At 38.5% G+C, this 18263-nt stretch overlaps 1 protein-coding gene across 3 annotated transcripts in view; it reads left to right on the top strand.

Moving 5' to 3' along the window:
* The window catches only part of dlg4a (discs, large homolog 4a (Drosophila)), a 60766-nt gene that overhangs the window by 7310 nt on the left and 35193 nt on the right, over nt 1–18263 (top strand). For all 3 annotated transcript variants that reach the window (XM_084731117.1, XM_084731116.1, XM_084731115.1), the window contains exon 2: nt 8397–8558. In XM_084731117.1, coding sequence (XP_084587243.1) covers nt 8397–8558 — 162 coding nt within the window. The remainder of the gene's footprint in view (nt 1–8396; nt 8559–18263) is intronic.

Raw genomic sequence — 18263 nt, 5'->3', positions numbered from 1 at the left:
TAATACAGCATTTAGCTAATTAAGTGTAGCTGCATGTTAGATCAGACAATTTTTCTGCTTTAAATGTTTATGGTAGTGCTGTTACTGTGGACATGAAAAGAAAGAATACATTCTTTCACAACATACAAACAAAATTCTTTTTTGTCATTTGTTGGTTTGGATTGGCTTTACAGGTAAAGTATTTTGCGAGGTTAGGGTAAGGTATTCATTGTTGTTTCATTTAGTTTCATGTAAAAAACAAGCCTGGTTAAAGGACCAGGTTGTATGATTTAGTAGCATCTAGCAATGAGGTTTCAGATTAACCTGCCAATATAGCCTACATGGATGCTGTGCAGGGCAGGTCTATAATACATTATTGAGATCTGACCCAATAAATTTAATCACAACATGGGAGAAAAGGAACAGAAATTAGAAACTATATGGAAACTATAATTAATAACAGGTTATTAGATGTTTCCACTGGGAGTGTGAGTCTGGGAATTCTAGAGAAATGTTTAAATAATGCATTACATTACATTTTAGTCAAGTAAGTCCACTGAATTTAGTCAATTAAAATCTTATGATATTAAAAACTAAACAAATGAGATGACTAAAATATGACTAACACTAAATGGCATTTTAGTCAATAGACTATGACTAAAATGAAATCAAAATTTGTCAAAATGAACGCTGATAACATAAAAAATAGTTGCTTTCTTATGTTGCAAATAAGCACAACGTTCTTATAAAAAGAGGCTCCAGACCAGACGAGATGGAAGCCCCCTCCTCACTACCCTCAGCAGAAGCACTGCAGCCAAGCAGCCACTATGGCACCATTTACTGTATCTATGATCCTAATCTGATTATTAAATTTGAGGATGATACATCTGTGTGGGTCTTATCAATGATGAATCATCCCACAGAAATGAGATTCAGAATCTCATTAATTTGCGTTAGATGAACATAAATTAACAAGTGAATATTTAAGTCCAAAATGTAAGGAGTACTAAATATGTTGAGTAACAGTGCTGAGCACGAATCCAGGGAGTTTATTTATTTTTCATGACTTTTCCTGTTTCACTGTAGTAATATCAGCGTTCTGGTGGTGAAGAAAGCCCAGCAGCACTTTAGGGATTTTATTTTTATTTTTAGAGAATGTCTTAAGCTGGTTGGGACAGTAATGAGCTTCAAAACATGCACCGCTGAAAGTATTTTTACATGTTTGATCAAAGTTTTAGTTGGACAATCTAAATAGTGCTTCCAGGGAGAATGTGCACCTAGATTATGTCCCTGTGGGAGATGCATGTACTGATGCAGTCGAGGTGATGCTCAATATGAAACACCTTCACTCTGCAGCCCAGGAGTCACTCTGCATTCAGTAACCACCTACACAAAGCTATTGTAGACTTATTTAACACAAATGGGCTTGTGCTACTGTTTTGTAGCTTGATTCGTAATAATTAATATAAATCATAAATTAGGAAATACAATTCCACTCTTCTTTCTTAGTCTTAGTATCATGTGGCACAAATTAGACTCAGAAATTCATCTTTCTGTGGTTGATGTGTTGCTCAGGTACAGTAGAAGCTTTGCATTTGATGTTAAATTTCAGCATTACAAAGAGATTACAGTGACAACACCCAACAGCAGACTTAAATTTGGGTGAAGAGGGTGAATCTAGAGCGTCTCCATAGGGGCATAAGAAGCTCCTCTTTGTTGCAGCCCCACTTTTTGATTTAGGCTGCATGAATTCTTACATTGAAATCCATCCTAGTGCAGCTTTAAGCATTCTGCCCCATGGTGTATGTAAAGTCTGTTGTTGTTGCAGCATACGTAGCTACAGGATACTAACACTTGTCAAAGTGTTGTGCTGAAACACCTTGGAGAGTAGTCTGAAGTTAGCATTGGCAGGAGATAAGTGAATTTTCTGTCTTCGGAGGCTTACACGCACATGAGAAAAAAAAAACAGTTGTATTGGTAGGTGTTGGCTGGCAACAGCAGTTGTGATAATGCAAATGAGATGAAAGCTGTGTTTGGGGTTTGGCACTTGAGAAGACACTTGAGAGTGAAAATCAACTGAGAAGGCAACAATGACTGTATTTTGATGGGTTGTAGTGGAAAAGATGAAGTTCAGATGACCATCAGAGACCAACATGTTTCTCTCATCAGTGCTCCATCAAGTTGACAATGAGGGATGATGTGGAGCGAATGAGTCATTTTATTTACCCACCATCAGTCTGATTTTAAATATAATAACAAGTCTATAAGTATTCAACTCAAGAGTGGATGTTTTAAAGCCAGCAGTAGTTGTTTTTAGGGGGGATAAGGGGTGCTGCCGCTCAGAGCGTTTCCAGTTGATCATTTCGAAACTTTTCAGAAAGGTGCTGGTATTGTCACAGGTGCTTTTTCCAGGTATCGACGAAAAATTTGCATTTCCTGCTTTTGCTGCTTCATAAGAAAAGCATTGAGATAACGAAACCTTCACTGTGAAAAACACATAGGAAATGGTATGTGGTTAACCAGAGTTTTACAGCGGCTTCAAGCGAGCAGCCCAGATGCAGTTCCACGCAGCACTTGGCTGATGAGCCGAGTCAAACCGAGGCAGCACATCTTCTGGTTGGTGCTGAAAGTGAAAAAATGTCACACAAATAGATATGAAGAGCTAATAGACCAAAGGGGCGATGCTGGACTGTGCAACAATGGCATGGTCATAGAAATTTCAACATATCATCATAGAAAAAACCCCCACATGCAATGTATTTTTGTTTTTTCAACAACACAGATGCTTTGTCCCAGCGCTCCACAGCATCCTGCCAGCGCTAGGAGGACACTCGCCCTAAATCTACCGTTAGGGGGCAGTCCTTTTGATTCGCATAAGTATACTAATGAAAATATGGAACCAAAAGAGTTGTTTATGAGTTGGTTCAGTTGCTGCGTGTGAACAAAATGAACGAGGTCCATCTCCCTGTTTAAAATGTAATAATCGTCTACTGGATGCCAGTGGTAACATTAAAAATGGTTATTTTTAACGAAAATAGGTCTGAATGAGTCTTCTGTAATTATCTACTGACTGTAGCAAGGTGATGTCTGATGAGCATGTTATTAAGGAGTGAGTATGAAGTGCAAATGGCATGAGGTAAATTTAAAATGTACAGAATTGGCTGCAGACAGAGACAAGAAAGAGCAGAGAGTAAAAATACTAGAGGTACAACACAGGTCAGTCAATGTATCTCTAATAGTATTTGTGAAAACTGTATTTATTTATTTTTAGACAATGAACTACTGAATTAATTTTTGGCCATTCTGGACGATTATTCAAATAAGCTGTTTGGTTACAGACAATGTATCATTATTAGCTTCCTGAACAGGCAAAATGTGGCTGTGATCATTTAAACATCTCTTTATGGTACTGATTTATATTCAGTTTAATTCAAGCACATTTTCCTGTCTAGATTTACCTCACTGAGATGTATTGTACTGCGCACAACTAAATGCCAGCATATAGTTAATTCTGACAGTGCTGTGAAGCGTCACACAGACTTAGCACCAGGCATAAAATCCCTCTGAGTTCATGAGAGCAGCAACTGTTCAAATTAATCCAAAGACAGAAAGAAATGGATTAATCATCATTAAAGAAAATGCAAATAGATGAACTTGCAAAAGCTTAAATTCTGAGAAGATGCAGTGGGGATTTGCAACCTTTAAATTTTACCTGAAGAGCTTCTCGTGGATCCTGTAACACCTTACAAATCAAATGCATTTGCAGAGTACGTTTCTTGGAAATTATATGCCTGAGAGGTGAGGTTAGCTTTCATTCCATTACCTAATGCACAGTAATTTAAAAGCTCGGTCCTTGAATTACAAACTGAGATGATGATGGCAGATAGCATTTGACATTTGCTCTACATTAAGTTAACTCATTTAACCATTAAAGGAACAGCTTATTCAGCCACTCAGTGTGCAGTTCTTATTATAGTACAGGAGGGCAAACAGCTACAGCTGCAAACTGCAGAGATTCTCCTAACATTGACCTTTACAGACTGGGTAATTCCTTAAAGATGTAGTGGATTCCTTCCATGGTGACATATTGATACAATAAAGCCTGACAAACTGAGAGGTATTTTGTTGCAGTAGTATATTAGTGGGTTGTTTGTATGGTTAGAAGCAGGCTGTAATTGTTGAAACCCCCCTTATGCATGAAAAAGGGTCCCTGAAAAGCAATCATGATGTCCAACTATGTTTACTAAAACAGATAATATCATTATGTTTATTTTGCATGTACTAATCCAGCCCAGTGTTGTGCAGACATGGGAGTGTCATGTATTAGCTTACAAGAATAACTAAAGAAAACAGTTATTAAACCTTTATCAAACTATGTTCATTTCAAGCTATAATGTGTAACCTTTCCACATTAACGTGTCTAAAAACGCTAGACTTTTGTTACATATTTTTTGAGCTGTGTGCTTACATTAAGCCAAATGTTTCCAACAATGGTCAAAACCAGAGATCCTGTAATTTATTCGAGGCAATGGTGCCTTTTCTTCTGGCTGCTACACGACAGAGGGAAGGAAGCTGCCGAACATGAAATGAATAAAACTTTAATATTATTTCATGAACATCAGGTAGATTTTCATTAGTTATAGTGGATGTTTAAAAAAAAAGACAACAACTCCCATGATCCCACACTCTGTAATGGTTTTATCAAACCAAGTCTGTTGTTTCTGTTTTAATGTGAGAGATTCCTAGGGAGAAATTACATATTGTGTGTTTAATACCCTTCAAGCGTCTATTTAAACATAGTGCCAGCTTATCTCCATAGACCAACTTGGCACAGATCATTTAATTGTATGTGAGAAATGAATACTTTCACAGCCTTTAATTGCAACATAATATTTCCCAGGTTTCATAGGACCAAACTGAGATTTTGACATATTGCGATTATTTTGACAGATATTGCAACTGCAATATGATCCACAGTTTTCATTTTCACAGAAAAAAAGCTATTAAAATCATGATGAAGTGACATCTGTTCTGGTCTGTACCAAACAAACATGTTTTTTTGTACTACTGAAGAACAAGATTTGCAGGCCAGGACATCTCTGTAGGACTACCATACTTCATTATAAAACTGTTTTGTCACACGTTTTTCATTTATCAAAAAAAAAAGTGCAGCTTCTGCGATTTGGATATTGCACTTTGTCATACTGTGATTTCGATAACATCTCAATTAATTGTGCAGCCCTAGTTCAGACAGTACCACACTAACTGACAACGCAATATCACCACCAAAATCAAGTGCATAGCTCTTACAGAAACAGTGTTAATGACAGATTTCAGACCCTTCTATTGCCAGTCATACAAGATTTTAACATTAGTGTAAGACTAAAAAGTCTGTTTGGTAATCTCCTCACACAGGTAACTCAAATTTATGCACTTTAGGCCTATAGCTATGATTAGACAATATTCATGATGCATGAGTTAGTGTGGAAATTTGTAGTTTATGTGAAATGCTGTAGGTACAGAAAGACCTGTGTAAAAAATGTATGGACTAGAAAAATACTCATCAGAATGAAAAAAGTTGTCATCTCGGGCAGATGTTCACTGTCTCTGCTCTCAGGACTCAGAGCTGCCTGTTTTCATTTTAGCCTTCTAATCAGGGACTGATTGATATCTGGAACACCAGGTGAACACAATGATGAGTAATTAACCAGCTGGAAAACTGTAATGAACTTTGATAATACCCATGAGTTACATTTCCCTTTAGAGACATTTTCACAGCAGCCATTTTGACATGAAATAGTGGCAAAAACACAGGTGTTACCAAAGATACTCATTAAGGTTCTGTTCCATTCAGGTCACACAGAGTCAGGGTGCCACTTATATCACTGGTAACACCGGCTGCAGTGAAAAAGGTCTATTGACTGACCAGAATTACATCTTAACGTGAATCCCTAGTATTTGCATGTCATAACGGAGCTCCTCAAGCCAACTGTGTTCCAAAAGCAGCCCTTTTGTTGCTTTTTAGCACTATTAATTCACCTTCAGCTTGTTGTTTGTATGTTGGGGAGTGTTTTGTGCTATATTGTGCTACACTGCACAACAATCATTCAATTCACTGATCAGAGGAAAGGCACCAGAGCCCCTCTCCAGAAGGACACTTTGTAACATATCTGGAGCATCACATCCCCCACCAGTGGGACAGAAGGCAACATGGCAGCATGGATGTACATGGTGCAGGAAAAGGAGAGGCAGTGAAGTGCTGAAGGCTCTGTTAAATCGGGATTCATATAACTGACAAATTCATCCAAGTTTTGAGTAAATGTTTCCAGTTTTTTTATATAAAGCTTTGTAGAGTTTACTAATATAAGGAGGACTGAGATTAGTTAGTTAACCAGCAGCTGGTCAGTTTTGTACTACCCTGTATATAGGTAGCTGATACAGTTATGTAATGTTTAATCTATGTTTACATTAACACAATGGCTGCCTCCACAGTGCTTAATAAAGAAAAATCAATAGTTTCCTGCTTATCAACCTGTAATTATAGAATGGTGCTATCAACAACTATTCATTTGCTCTCAGGTCCACCCCCATGCAGCTGTTTTCTGCTTCCCTTTATTGACAGCCCCACTTTTTTTCATTTTTACCCATCCCCCTCACTTTCTCCTTTATCTTCATCTCTGTTTCACTCCCTCTCTTTCTTGCTGTCTCAGTGTAATGTGATCCAGGACCGATGCTGGCAGCCCCAACTGTGGCACTGCAATCTCTGCTCTGCTCTGGTTGCTAGGCAGCCTGTCTGAGACAGGGCTCGGTGATGCACCTCCCTCTCCGTCTGCCTCCCCAAACAAAAAAAAAAAGAGAGAGAGAGAGAGAAAGGGGAGAGTGGCAGAGCTGGCCATCAGGCCATCAGCCAAAATTCAGATGATCCTTCCAAAATATCTTCGTTTTCAGAATGAGCTGCTTCACATCTGCAGTGCAGTAGTGCATATTGTGAGCCTTGGGGGCTTCAGGGGAGCAAGGATTTGTAGCAAAAACACGAGCCCTAGCCCACAGAACAGTGTGGCAGATCTCCACCGTGATGCTGCCCACCTTCTGATGTGTTTGTGATGGAAAATGCTGTGTGCAGACTTTGTGTCATCACGCCTAGAATGAAACCTACCATGTGTGGCGAACACAGTGGGCTGCTGGCAGGCTGCCCAGGTGTGGGATATCGGTAGGGGAGTAAGGTTACTAGGAAGAGGCTGCATGATCTGCTACTGTTAGAGCCACTGAGTCATGGCTCTGGTTGCTCCATGTGGTTGTGGAGGACGATCGCTTTGCTCAATGCAATGGAAATCTTTGGAGGCCTCCTATGATGTCTTCACTTTGCAAATGTAGGCGTCACACATGTTAATGTGCTACATGAGATTTGCATATAGATTGTCCGCATTCTGTTATAGATGCCTCTGTGATGGAAATACTGCTCTGTGTCCACCATTATGCTTGAAGAAGATGAGACATCAATGAAAGGTTACAATAATGAGGCCGACAGTGAATTCTCTTTGGGAACATGATCAGCCTTTAAGGGAAAAGTTTGGAATATTTGAAGTGGAGGTGTATGAGGTACTTATTAATAGTCAGTGTATTATCTACACTAGGTGCTGGTTGGCAATGTACTGCTGTGGACAGGGTCAGCCACAAAATGTATTTTCTACCAAAAAATATATATATATTTTCATGGCTTTACTTTACCATCAGATAGCCCTTTTTGACAAGAAACCACCAAAGCCAAATGTCACTCTCTCCAAACCAACCAAACTCCGCAGGCAGTACATCAGTACATCCTTAGTACAGTTAGCTCTAAGAACATGTGAGTTGCTGGTCTACTGCTGCCTTGATTGGTTAGTTTGTTTGTAGTACTGTGTGACTTTAGTGAATCCAAATGATCTTTTTAAGACACCAAATTCCTGCAATAACAAAAACTAACAGGTCAAGACAGTGATAATCCAGCAACTCCTGTGTTCTGTGGTCTTCTGGTAAAATGACTGATTTTGCCTGTGGAGTTTGGTAGGTTGGAGAGAACACTATATGACTTCTGTTTCCTATCAGAAAAGGTTGTCTGACAACAAAGAAAGCAAATAAAATACTCTAAATATTGCATACACCTAAACTAAAATACCTTTTGTTGCTGACCCCATTCACAACACTTCATTGCTTAGCTTCCATGTTGGTGTTCCTGTGTGCTTCTCCAAACAGGGGGTGTGCTGCCTGCCATCTACTGTAGATAATACACTGACTATAGATAAGTTCCTCATACAACACTAAATCAAATAATCCAAAATATCTCTTTAAAATACACTCAGCCAATAGCTGCAACATACACACGAGACCTGGACTAACAACATCTGCTTCTGTGTGTGTGTGTGTGTGTGTGTCTGCAGAAGTACAGGTACCAGGATGAGGAGACGCCCCCCTTGGAGCACAGTCCAGCACATCTGGCTCCAGGGAAAAGTGCTGAGATGCTTCATATGAGTGACAAGAACCTCGCTGCCATGGAGGCCATACATGGCTACACACCACACACACATATCTCTCCTGTCAAGGTAGGACACACACCCAGACACGCTCATTTATGTTATTGGTTGATCAAAACTATTGCAACAGCACACATTCAGCTGTCGGTACTAAAATAAGCCTGTAAAAATAAACACACACTTCCTTCAAATGTGAACATGTTGTCACATATCACCATTCCTTAGCCATGAGGTCACAATTATATCTTTACCACAATAATGTATATTCATATTTTTGACCTCATATATGAATAAATTGTGAGCCGCTCTGCAGCCTAATTAAATTTATCTCATCATTTCACATTTTGCTTAAATTAAATTAAATACAGAAGTGGATAATTGTATTGATTGGATAAGTAAGCCTGATAACTTTTCAAATTAAAGCGAAATGGGACAAAAAAAATTAGATCCCCAATTACTTACAATGCATTACCAGTTTGCCGTTAATACAAATACTGGTCTAAAATCCCAAGCTCAGTCACCAGACAGATATATAGTCATGGTAATGTGGTTTCCCTCATTCTAATTGGCTTCATTCAGAGACATAACCTCCTCTAAGCTTGTTAAAATTATATTAAGAGTTTCATGTAGCTCACACACAAGTGGTTCATTACAACACATTGTATTTTATAACTCTGCACTCAAAATGATGAGTTGTCCGTTTCAAAATTCTAATTCTTCTACATAAATACTTTGATGGGAATATCATGTATTTATGAGGAAATCTGGCCCATGGCAACTTTAAGTGTCAGACTGGCTTAGTACCTGCATGAACATGTATATTGGGTAATTCAATACCAGAGCTTAACAGCATGAAAATCAAAGTGCAAGTGGACACATGATATACTGGGTAATGTGATCACCTGAACCATTTCAGGATGTGGTCACAGATCAGTTTATCCTTACAGATTAGCCTACACGATTCCAAGTTACATACTGAAATAAAATCTCTCTTATTAGTTTTGTAGGGGAAATATTATAGCAACAAACAGCCTGATAGGATTTAGAAAGAATTGCCTATGATTCATCTTGTAATCAAAATTTTGACACTGGAAAGGTATCTTTAAGGTTTTACTTTAAGTGGAAAAAGTCATCCAGACATGTGTGGGCTAGGGATGGGTGTCAAGAACCAACACTAAACCAGCATCAGTTCCTGACTGGTCAGTCAGTACCAAAATATTAGCTCCTATATTATATTAGCCAGAGAAACAATATTGCTATCTTTCTATTTACAATACATAAACAACTGGTTAAAACATTCAAAACGGTGGGCTAACTTTACTAAATTTGATGAAAATGCAGCTAAATGCAATAACTCAGGAAACAATTTAACTTATTTCAGCTAAACAAGCTAAATAAATAAATAAAAGTAACAATAAAATAAATGTTTGTTTTTGTTTACTTTGTGTATTGGGCTTTTCAACAGACCATAGTTAAACATAGGAGCATACTGTAGATATGTACATACGATTCAAATCATTGGTCACAGTTAAAGTTGTTACAAAATGACATGAATTTTTTCAAAAATCAGAAAGAAAAGAAAATCAATAACATAATTGGAAATACGCGTACTCAAGTAGAAATACAGATAACCAACTTCTTTACTCAAGGAAAAGTAAAAAGTAGCCCTTTGAAGGACATTTTTACCAGCCGTTTCTGTACAAAGCTAAAATGTTGTCAGACAAATTGATGTCAGAAAAATAAATACTCAACTTAAGTACAGATACCTGAAAACTCTTCTCTACAGCAATTAAGTATTTGTACTTCACTACTTCCCACCTCTGCACATGTAAGGTACATCACTGCTTAATCTTTCCATATCTTTTTATGGCACACTTTTATTTTTTGCACCAAATAATGGCAAGTATTATCAGTGAGAGTGTCAATTAGTTTTGGTATGATAAGCAGTATCAATACTGATATCAGTATCAATAAAATCCTAATGATACTCTTCCCTAGTGTGGACACTAATGTTAGATGCAATCACAGCGGCTCCCAGCGAAGACACTGAACTGCTTCTTGACAGTATTTAGACACATGTCTTGCGAATGCGAAATCTAATGCAGAGAAACAAATCTCGATGAGCTCCAGGACAAAGACAGAGACACTGACACAGACAACACAGTCAAAAGATACAGCTGACATCAGTGGGAATATGAGCGGAGTCGCGTTGCCTGGAGTGCATTAACGAATACATACTGTAGCTACAAATGCAAGCAGGTGTAAGATATAATGCACACTCGATAACGATCCATCTCATATGCCCACACATGTTATTTAACAGCCTCACTGGCTATTAAGACTTAAGGGTTCCTGTATTTGTTTGCTTTGAGGGGGGAAGTGTTTTTCTATTTCCCACATGGGAGTACAGTGAATTCCCAGAGGAGCAAATATGTCCATTAAAATGCTCTATTTTAATCAGAGAGCAGAGAGGAGAGGCTGAGTTACTGAGCTTTACGGCACTGCTATTTAAAACATACAGAGCCTGTTCAGCATGAGCTGTAGTGGAGATTTGTGTGCTGAGAAGGTGCTCGGTTTAAGAACACTGTCAGTTTGAAAAGTAGTAATGAAATCCATCAGTACAGCAAAGAACGCGAGGAAACACACGGTATACATCAGTCAGCCAAAGTTATTTTATATATTACAATCTGATTCAGTGTCTGTGTCTGTTTGTTCACTTCTCTCTGGTCATTTTGCATCCAAAAAAGGACCTGAACAAACTGCACTTTGAACAGAACAGAATGACCCTAAACAACACAGCATGAATAAGCACTGGTCAATTTGCTTGTGGTAGTTCTGTCTGGCAGTGTCTGCATGTCTTTGACTCTTAAAATGTTCGATTATTGGTCATACAGTGAATGGGTAAAAAGACAACAAACGGCCCAATTTCTACCAGGATACTGTTCGTCATGGAGCACCATCAGGTTCTATTCATTATGGCTGTGTATTGACCAGAGTCTGGTTGTACAATTCGTATCACGATACAGTGTTTGCGATTCAATATACTGTATTACTTTATATTGCAATACTGTAGGCAAGGTGATATATTGTTACTTTTTAAATCCAATTTTAAGAAAACTAATAGCATCGTATGCAAAAAATACTTTTTTATGCAATCAGAACAATGAAGATAGAGAACAACACTGCTATATAGCAGTCATGTTAAATGCAACACAAAACGTACCATGATATCACGATACAGTGGTTTTGAGAATCGATACAGTATCACAAAACATAATATTGTGATATTCAAGTGTATCAATGTTTCCTTAGATTCCTGCTCTTCATGCTGTTGATGAGCTTGAGCATAAATCAGCAGACTTTAGAGGACTGCACATATGAACATCTCGTAACACAGCAGGTCTTAAATAATTTAATAATGGCAGCATTTCTCACTTTGGTGTGAGCCAAGGTTCGTCACCTGTGGTAGCAAACGTGCTACTAGTTCACCAGTCACCAAAACAGAGACAGAGAAAACACTTTTCAGCCACTGAAATGACACATACAATGTGACACTTCTGTGATTGATTCGAATGGTGTTTATACCAGAAATGAACCAGAGTTGACGGGTACTTCAAGGCGGACCAGTGAGTGGGTTCGATTCTGGTGTTCACACCAACCCAAACAAACCGCACTGAGGGATAAATGATCCAGGGTTTGGTTCAACTGGACAAAACAAGACTGGTGTGAACCCGCCCTCAGCTGCTTTGTTAAATCAAAGTGTGAATCCAGCAGCCAGTGTAGGTGGTGGAGGTCAACAACAGAAAGTTGGCAAATATCATTCTCTGTTAAAAACCAATTTGTGGTATTTTAGGGGTGATGAAATTACACAGACATCATGATAAAATACCACTTAAACAGTGCAAAACATGAAATTGTTTGCTTTTACAAAGGGGAGACGTGCTATCCTTTTCTGACCTTTCGTGCTAGTGTGATTAGTTCCCTTTGTGTCAGTGGAGTTTGTCACCCAGCACATGCCAAGGGATCAGTAATTATTCACAGCTGATGGGTGGGTGCACGCTGCACGAAGGGTGATGGGGAAGGAGACACGCACCTTTCCTTTAAAATCCACCATTATGGGGTAATTTAAGTCTATTTAAGAGAAATTCTAAAATGTGATGTGTGCCCTCCAGTGTTTCAGATCCATTACATGAATCATTCAGACATTTCCCAGGAGACTTGTGGTATCAGAAAGTCTAACATACAGGAAATATCATTTTGTGCCAAGTGATAATTACATTTACATAGGAAGGTTAGTATCTTTAATAAGAAAATTTCCAGATTTCCAGAGAAATTATCAAAAAATATATCATGTCACCCTTTTCTCAGGGAAAGTGATCATGTCTCTACAGTTGTCAGTCTTCTGTAGTTTATTTTGACTTACTGTAAATCATACATGCACTGTCCTGCGGCTGTAAATACGTACAGGTGTTGTGTTGTGATTTGTGACGAAGCTATGTATTTGTGGAAGGAATACTGAATATTAACATTGCCAGGTCTGGTCTTTTCATGGAATTTAGCTTTGAGGAAATATCTTAAATTGGTTATTTAATTTAAACAGGATGTGATAGTGACCTGCAGCCTTGCTAATGAAAGTGTGGGCAGTCTGAACTTCTGCATCAAAATTTGTCAGTAGGAGGCAAACACTTGAGTCAAGGATCTTCATTAGGCATCAGAAATAGAAGATTTCTCAGTGTGCACAAGATGGAAGTTCCCCCGCATGTCGTGTTAATGTCAGAGCTAAATAATTTCACTGGCTGTACTGTACTACACATCTGTCCTGAGGAGTCTTGACCATCACTATCTTTTCAAGTGCTTTTCATTGAAATCAGGGGACAAAGCATTAGGGCTGGGCGATATGGACCAAAAGTCATATCCCGATATATTTAGGCTGAATATCGATATACGATATATATCCCGATATTTTTTCTGCAAAGTGAGAGCAAATGTTCAGTCAAGGTCAAAGCTAAATATGACATGTCACAAGTAGTTTTATTGAAACTGGCTATTTCAGTGAACAGTGGCAAAATCAAATGAATAAATAATAAACAGGTTTCTTCACCTGGTTCATGAAAAAAAATGCTCAGTTGTTCAAATAATAAAATTTAAACATAAATACTGTACCTTTTTTGAAATTAAAGCTCCGTGCACATTTAAATAAAAATATATCTTAAATAAAAATAGCCTATAAAATAAAATAGGCCAATCTTTTTCTGAAATAAATCTATTCATGAGAAAAGTACAATAAACATTTTTTTTAGTTTGACAACAATAAATGGCTTATTGAAATTGAATCCGACTTGTTCCACAGTTGCAACAGGGACCATATCTTTTGCAATGTGATAGGACACCGCTTTCGTTATAGTACACCACTTGTCACTTTTCTTTTCATAAGGCACACTGCGGGAAATGAGGCTCGCAGTGGGCTTTGTTTCGGGGCTGGAGCTTTTTCGGGTTGTGGATGGCTTGCAGCTGGGGCTTCTGCAGCGCGCAGCTTCACACACTCTTCGTACTGCAGTTTTGCCACTGTTTTAGGTGGTGAAAAAGATTTGTAGTGCTTCCACCCCTGGCTGTAACTTGTTTAGCGCATTCCCTACATATAACGTGATTTTGTTGCTCATCTGATACTTTAAAACCAAACCATCTCCAAATTACTGAGCCACTGCTTATTCGTGTACTAACCAATTCCTCCGTCGCGCGCTCTGCAGCCGTTGTTGCTTCCTCCGTGCTTGTTGAAGAGTGCCGGAGTGTCTCTCCCTGCCCCTCTCCCCTCTGTGCACGAAAGAGGAGGGGCGCGCGGAGCAGTGCAGAGAGCTCCGGGTTATCAGCGCAGCAGAGCAAGGATCACAGCGCAAATTTGAACTATATCGATATATACGATATAGTCTAATTCCATATCACATTTAAAAATATATCGATATAATTTTTATATCGATATATCGCCCAGCCCTACAAAGCATCCAGCATTTTGATGGATGGTGTTTTTGTTCAAGCAATCTATGATAAAGTAAGGAGCAGAATCATCATTACAAGGCAGCCGTGCTGAAGAGGTCGCAACATGACATTATGACTTCTTATAATCAGTCAGTGGTGTTTTTACAATATATTTTTTTACCCTCAATTGGCTCTGTATTATTCATGTGTTTTTCCAGCATGCTTCTCATGGGCCTAGGATTTTTTTCAAGTCTTGATATTGTTTTACCCACAAATCAGCAACACAGTGATGCACAGATGGGCTCTGAGTTCATCTGAATCCACATGCAAGCATAAATCATCCACCTGCTACCCACCCAGAGGTATTATTTTCTCCAATTTAGAGACCCACACCTGCACCTCTACCTGTCCCTGTAGGCTATATTGCCTTTAAAATTATGTTCAAATGAAACAAAATTAAATATTCAAAGAAATTGTGCTGCTGTGTTGGTGCGCTGCTGTGCCTTGTGTGTAAATGCCCTCACAGTGTCTCTCTTACTGGGGAGACGCAATGTTAATTTAATTTAATGACCCTGCCCACTCAATCCATGGATTAATGACAGTGCCCATATATGTAACTGTGGAAAGACTTTATATAAAAGTATTACACATCATCATACTAACTGAAACCATACAGATGAAGAACTGGTGTGTTTTACATGGTGTGTGAGCTAAGAATGTTTCTCTGCCCTGCACTTGATGTAGGTTTCCTGACATCATACACCTGTAAATAAATCAGCCCTTCGCTTGACTATTTAGCAAATTAATCAAATTAATTACAGAATATGCTCCAATAATATCCACATTATATTTTAGGGGGTATTTCCTGTGTGTACCAACAAAGTGGTATTGGCTATAACACTTTGACAACATAATTTCACACTTTCACAACATATTTCTATATTCATTTCTAATTTCTACATTATTTCATTTCTTTTGCATGTCAAATTATCTGTTTAGCAAGCACATATAACTATGCTGAGTGCTACAATCTAAAGCTACTTTCATTCACAAAATGATGAATGTGACAGAGAAACACCAAATGCAAACTACACTTGAACATCTTTGAAAGTGACAGATCTAAGCTCTGTAAGAATACAGTATGGTCGCTTCTTCGCAACTTTGGTTTCTTTATACCACAAAATCACTTCAAGTTCTGTCTGGAGGAGTGTGTCATTCAAAACTAGGCTGCAAAAACATTTTCCTCATATCGTCCCTCCAGATACAGCCACCCTAGGTAATACATTTGGGTAAAGATACACCATTTTCATAAGACTAAATCATAAAATCCCAAACCTCTTAACAGAGACTTTGGAGATTTTCTCCATTTACAAAAATGAAATTCTGGTGCTCAGTGTGAATGAGATACAAAACTGTCTTATAAACATTTACTGGCAACACGTGAAGTGATGGGACAAGGTAACAGAAATCAAAATTATAGCAACAATAACAATGTTATTAAGACACCTACACAGCAACAAAACTCCATCTTCAGGATATTTTTTTCTATCACATGAAAGGGAGCATGTTGATGCTGTTCACAGTGTTTTGGAAACCAGGATTGGCCCTATTTCTATTTCTGGAATACTGCCATTATTTATGAAGTCTTGTGCTTCTCTTCAGGGAGGATGCACGATGAAGTACAAAGGTCTGGGCTCACTTAGTTCAAAGTGAATTGTTTGCATCATTTTATGGCAGTGGCCTGCATCCTTGAATAGTCATAAAAAATAGATATTTCTATAAAAGTAACTCAATCTCAGGCTGACTTATGACTGTGGACAAACACTGCTGGAGACATTTTGTTTTTTACCCACTCAGCCTCAGTGATCACACTGTGTATTCTGCTGGATGTCAGCAGGGACATGGAAGTATTAACATTTTATGTCTGATGAGTTATAATTACGTAAGCGTATAGTTTATTAAATCTGAGGTAATGATAATCAACATAATGATAATGATGATGAAGATAATGAGGGTTGTTTTTGTTCATTGTTGGAAAGTTGTTGACAATGATGATGATGTTGATGATGATGACGGTGGTGGCTGGTTTATCTGCACTTTGTGTCACCTCTTGCAATAGTACAGCTTCCTCACAGTGTTATGACGACCTCATGGTGACTCAGCTGTGACATTATGTTGGTTTTGTGACCCTGTTCATTACTGTGTGACACGGTGAGTAACCTCAGTGGATACCCTGGCCTGCATCAATTCCATTTTCCCGTTTTACTTTTACATCTCTTAACAGTTGTATGCTTCTACCTTCCCTTTTCCACACTACACTGCCCCCCTCCTGCACCCCTCTTTCCCTGCTTGTGTCTGGTTGCTGGCAGAAGAAAAGTTGCAAAATGCCAATATATAGTGCACCAGCACAGAAGCAAAGCAATGGACAAAGCAAGCTAAGCAAACTGTGGACAGGGTCAGCAACAAAAGGTATTTTAGCCACTTTAGCCACAAAAAAGGTCCACCTAAAAGAAAATCAATATCAGTTAAAGTGTACACCATATTTAGAGGATTTTCACTGCTTTACTTTGCTGTTACAAGCTAAATATCACTCTCTCTTGCTAAGCCAGACTCCTCGTGCAAAAACAATCATTTTACCTCGTAGAACATGGCAGTTGTTGGTCTAGCACTGTCCTGATCTGTTAGTTTGTTTCTGTTATTGTTTGACTTGGGTAAATTCGAATTAACCTTTAAAAACACTTAAGTCATACAACAATACAAACAAACTAACAGATAGAGGCAGCAGTAGACTCCATTTTTTGCAAGGTAAAATTACTGGTTTCGCCTATGGAGTCTGGCTGGTTTGGTGAGAGTGATATTTGGCTCATATAACTGCAGTTTCCTGTCAGAAAAAGGCTTGATAGAAAAGTGAAGCACTGAAAACATCCTGAATAGCAGTTAAGCAGCAATTCATTGCTTAGCTTCCGTGCTGGTGCCCAACTCACCCAGTAGATGTTTACCAACAGGTCTCCAGTTTTGGAGAGGCAATGTATGTCATACATACGCCATTTAAAATAATCTGAACTATCTCTTGAAGGACATGTAAGCACAAGGTTACCTGATTGAACTTATTCACCTGCAAGGAAAGCCTTAATTGGAGTAGTACAGTTGAATAAGCACTAGCAAAATGCTCTACTCTGTGCTGCTATAACAACTAATGCTGATGTGCCAATGAGCAAAAGTCCAAAATGTCTCCAGTGGAACCATTAATAGAGGAGGCCATGTCTATGTAAGGAAAAACAGGTGCACAGATAGTATCCATAAATATCAGGATCAGCATGAATCCACCACTCAGGTAGACCTACTTGGATCAGCAAATACAGCTGTCCCAACATTCATACTTTAATGATGTGCTTTGCTGCAATATAGAACTTTTCCAGCGGGAGGGAAAGTGTCTCCTGATATGTGAAAATGCTGCACTGCTGCTATTTGTAAAATTCATAGGAACAACGTGTTTTGTTTAGAGAAGCTACTTCAGCTGTGGAGGGTACAATCCATTGTGCTATAACAGACATAACGATCCCACTGCTCTTTATTGGTTAACCGATTCAGAATAAGCTGTCAATGAAAGTGAGGGCAAAAGGAGTGCTGCATCATAAAATAATATATGTGTATTTTCTGTTCTATTGTCACCAAGTTTTTAAATTTATGGTTTACTACGTAACAGTCAGTCCATAATAAGATCCAATTAATAAAAATACAGGCAAGTGCCTCATTTTGAGAATTGATCTGGAATCATTTTAGTAGACTGAATATCTGTTT

The sequence above is a fragment of the Lutjanus erythropterus genome, chromosome 11, assembly GCF_056507025.1.
Source record: "Lutjanus erythropterus isolate fLutEry1 chromosome 11, fLutEry1.hap2, whole genome shotgun sequence".
Classification (NCBI taxonomy): domain Eukaryota; kingdom Metazoa; phylum Chordata; class Actinopteri; order Lutjaniformes; family Lutjanidae; genus Lutjanus; species Lutjanus erythropterus.
Note: the sequence above shows the minus strand (reverse complement) of the source record. Positions and strands in the feature narration are given on the sequence as shown.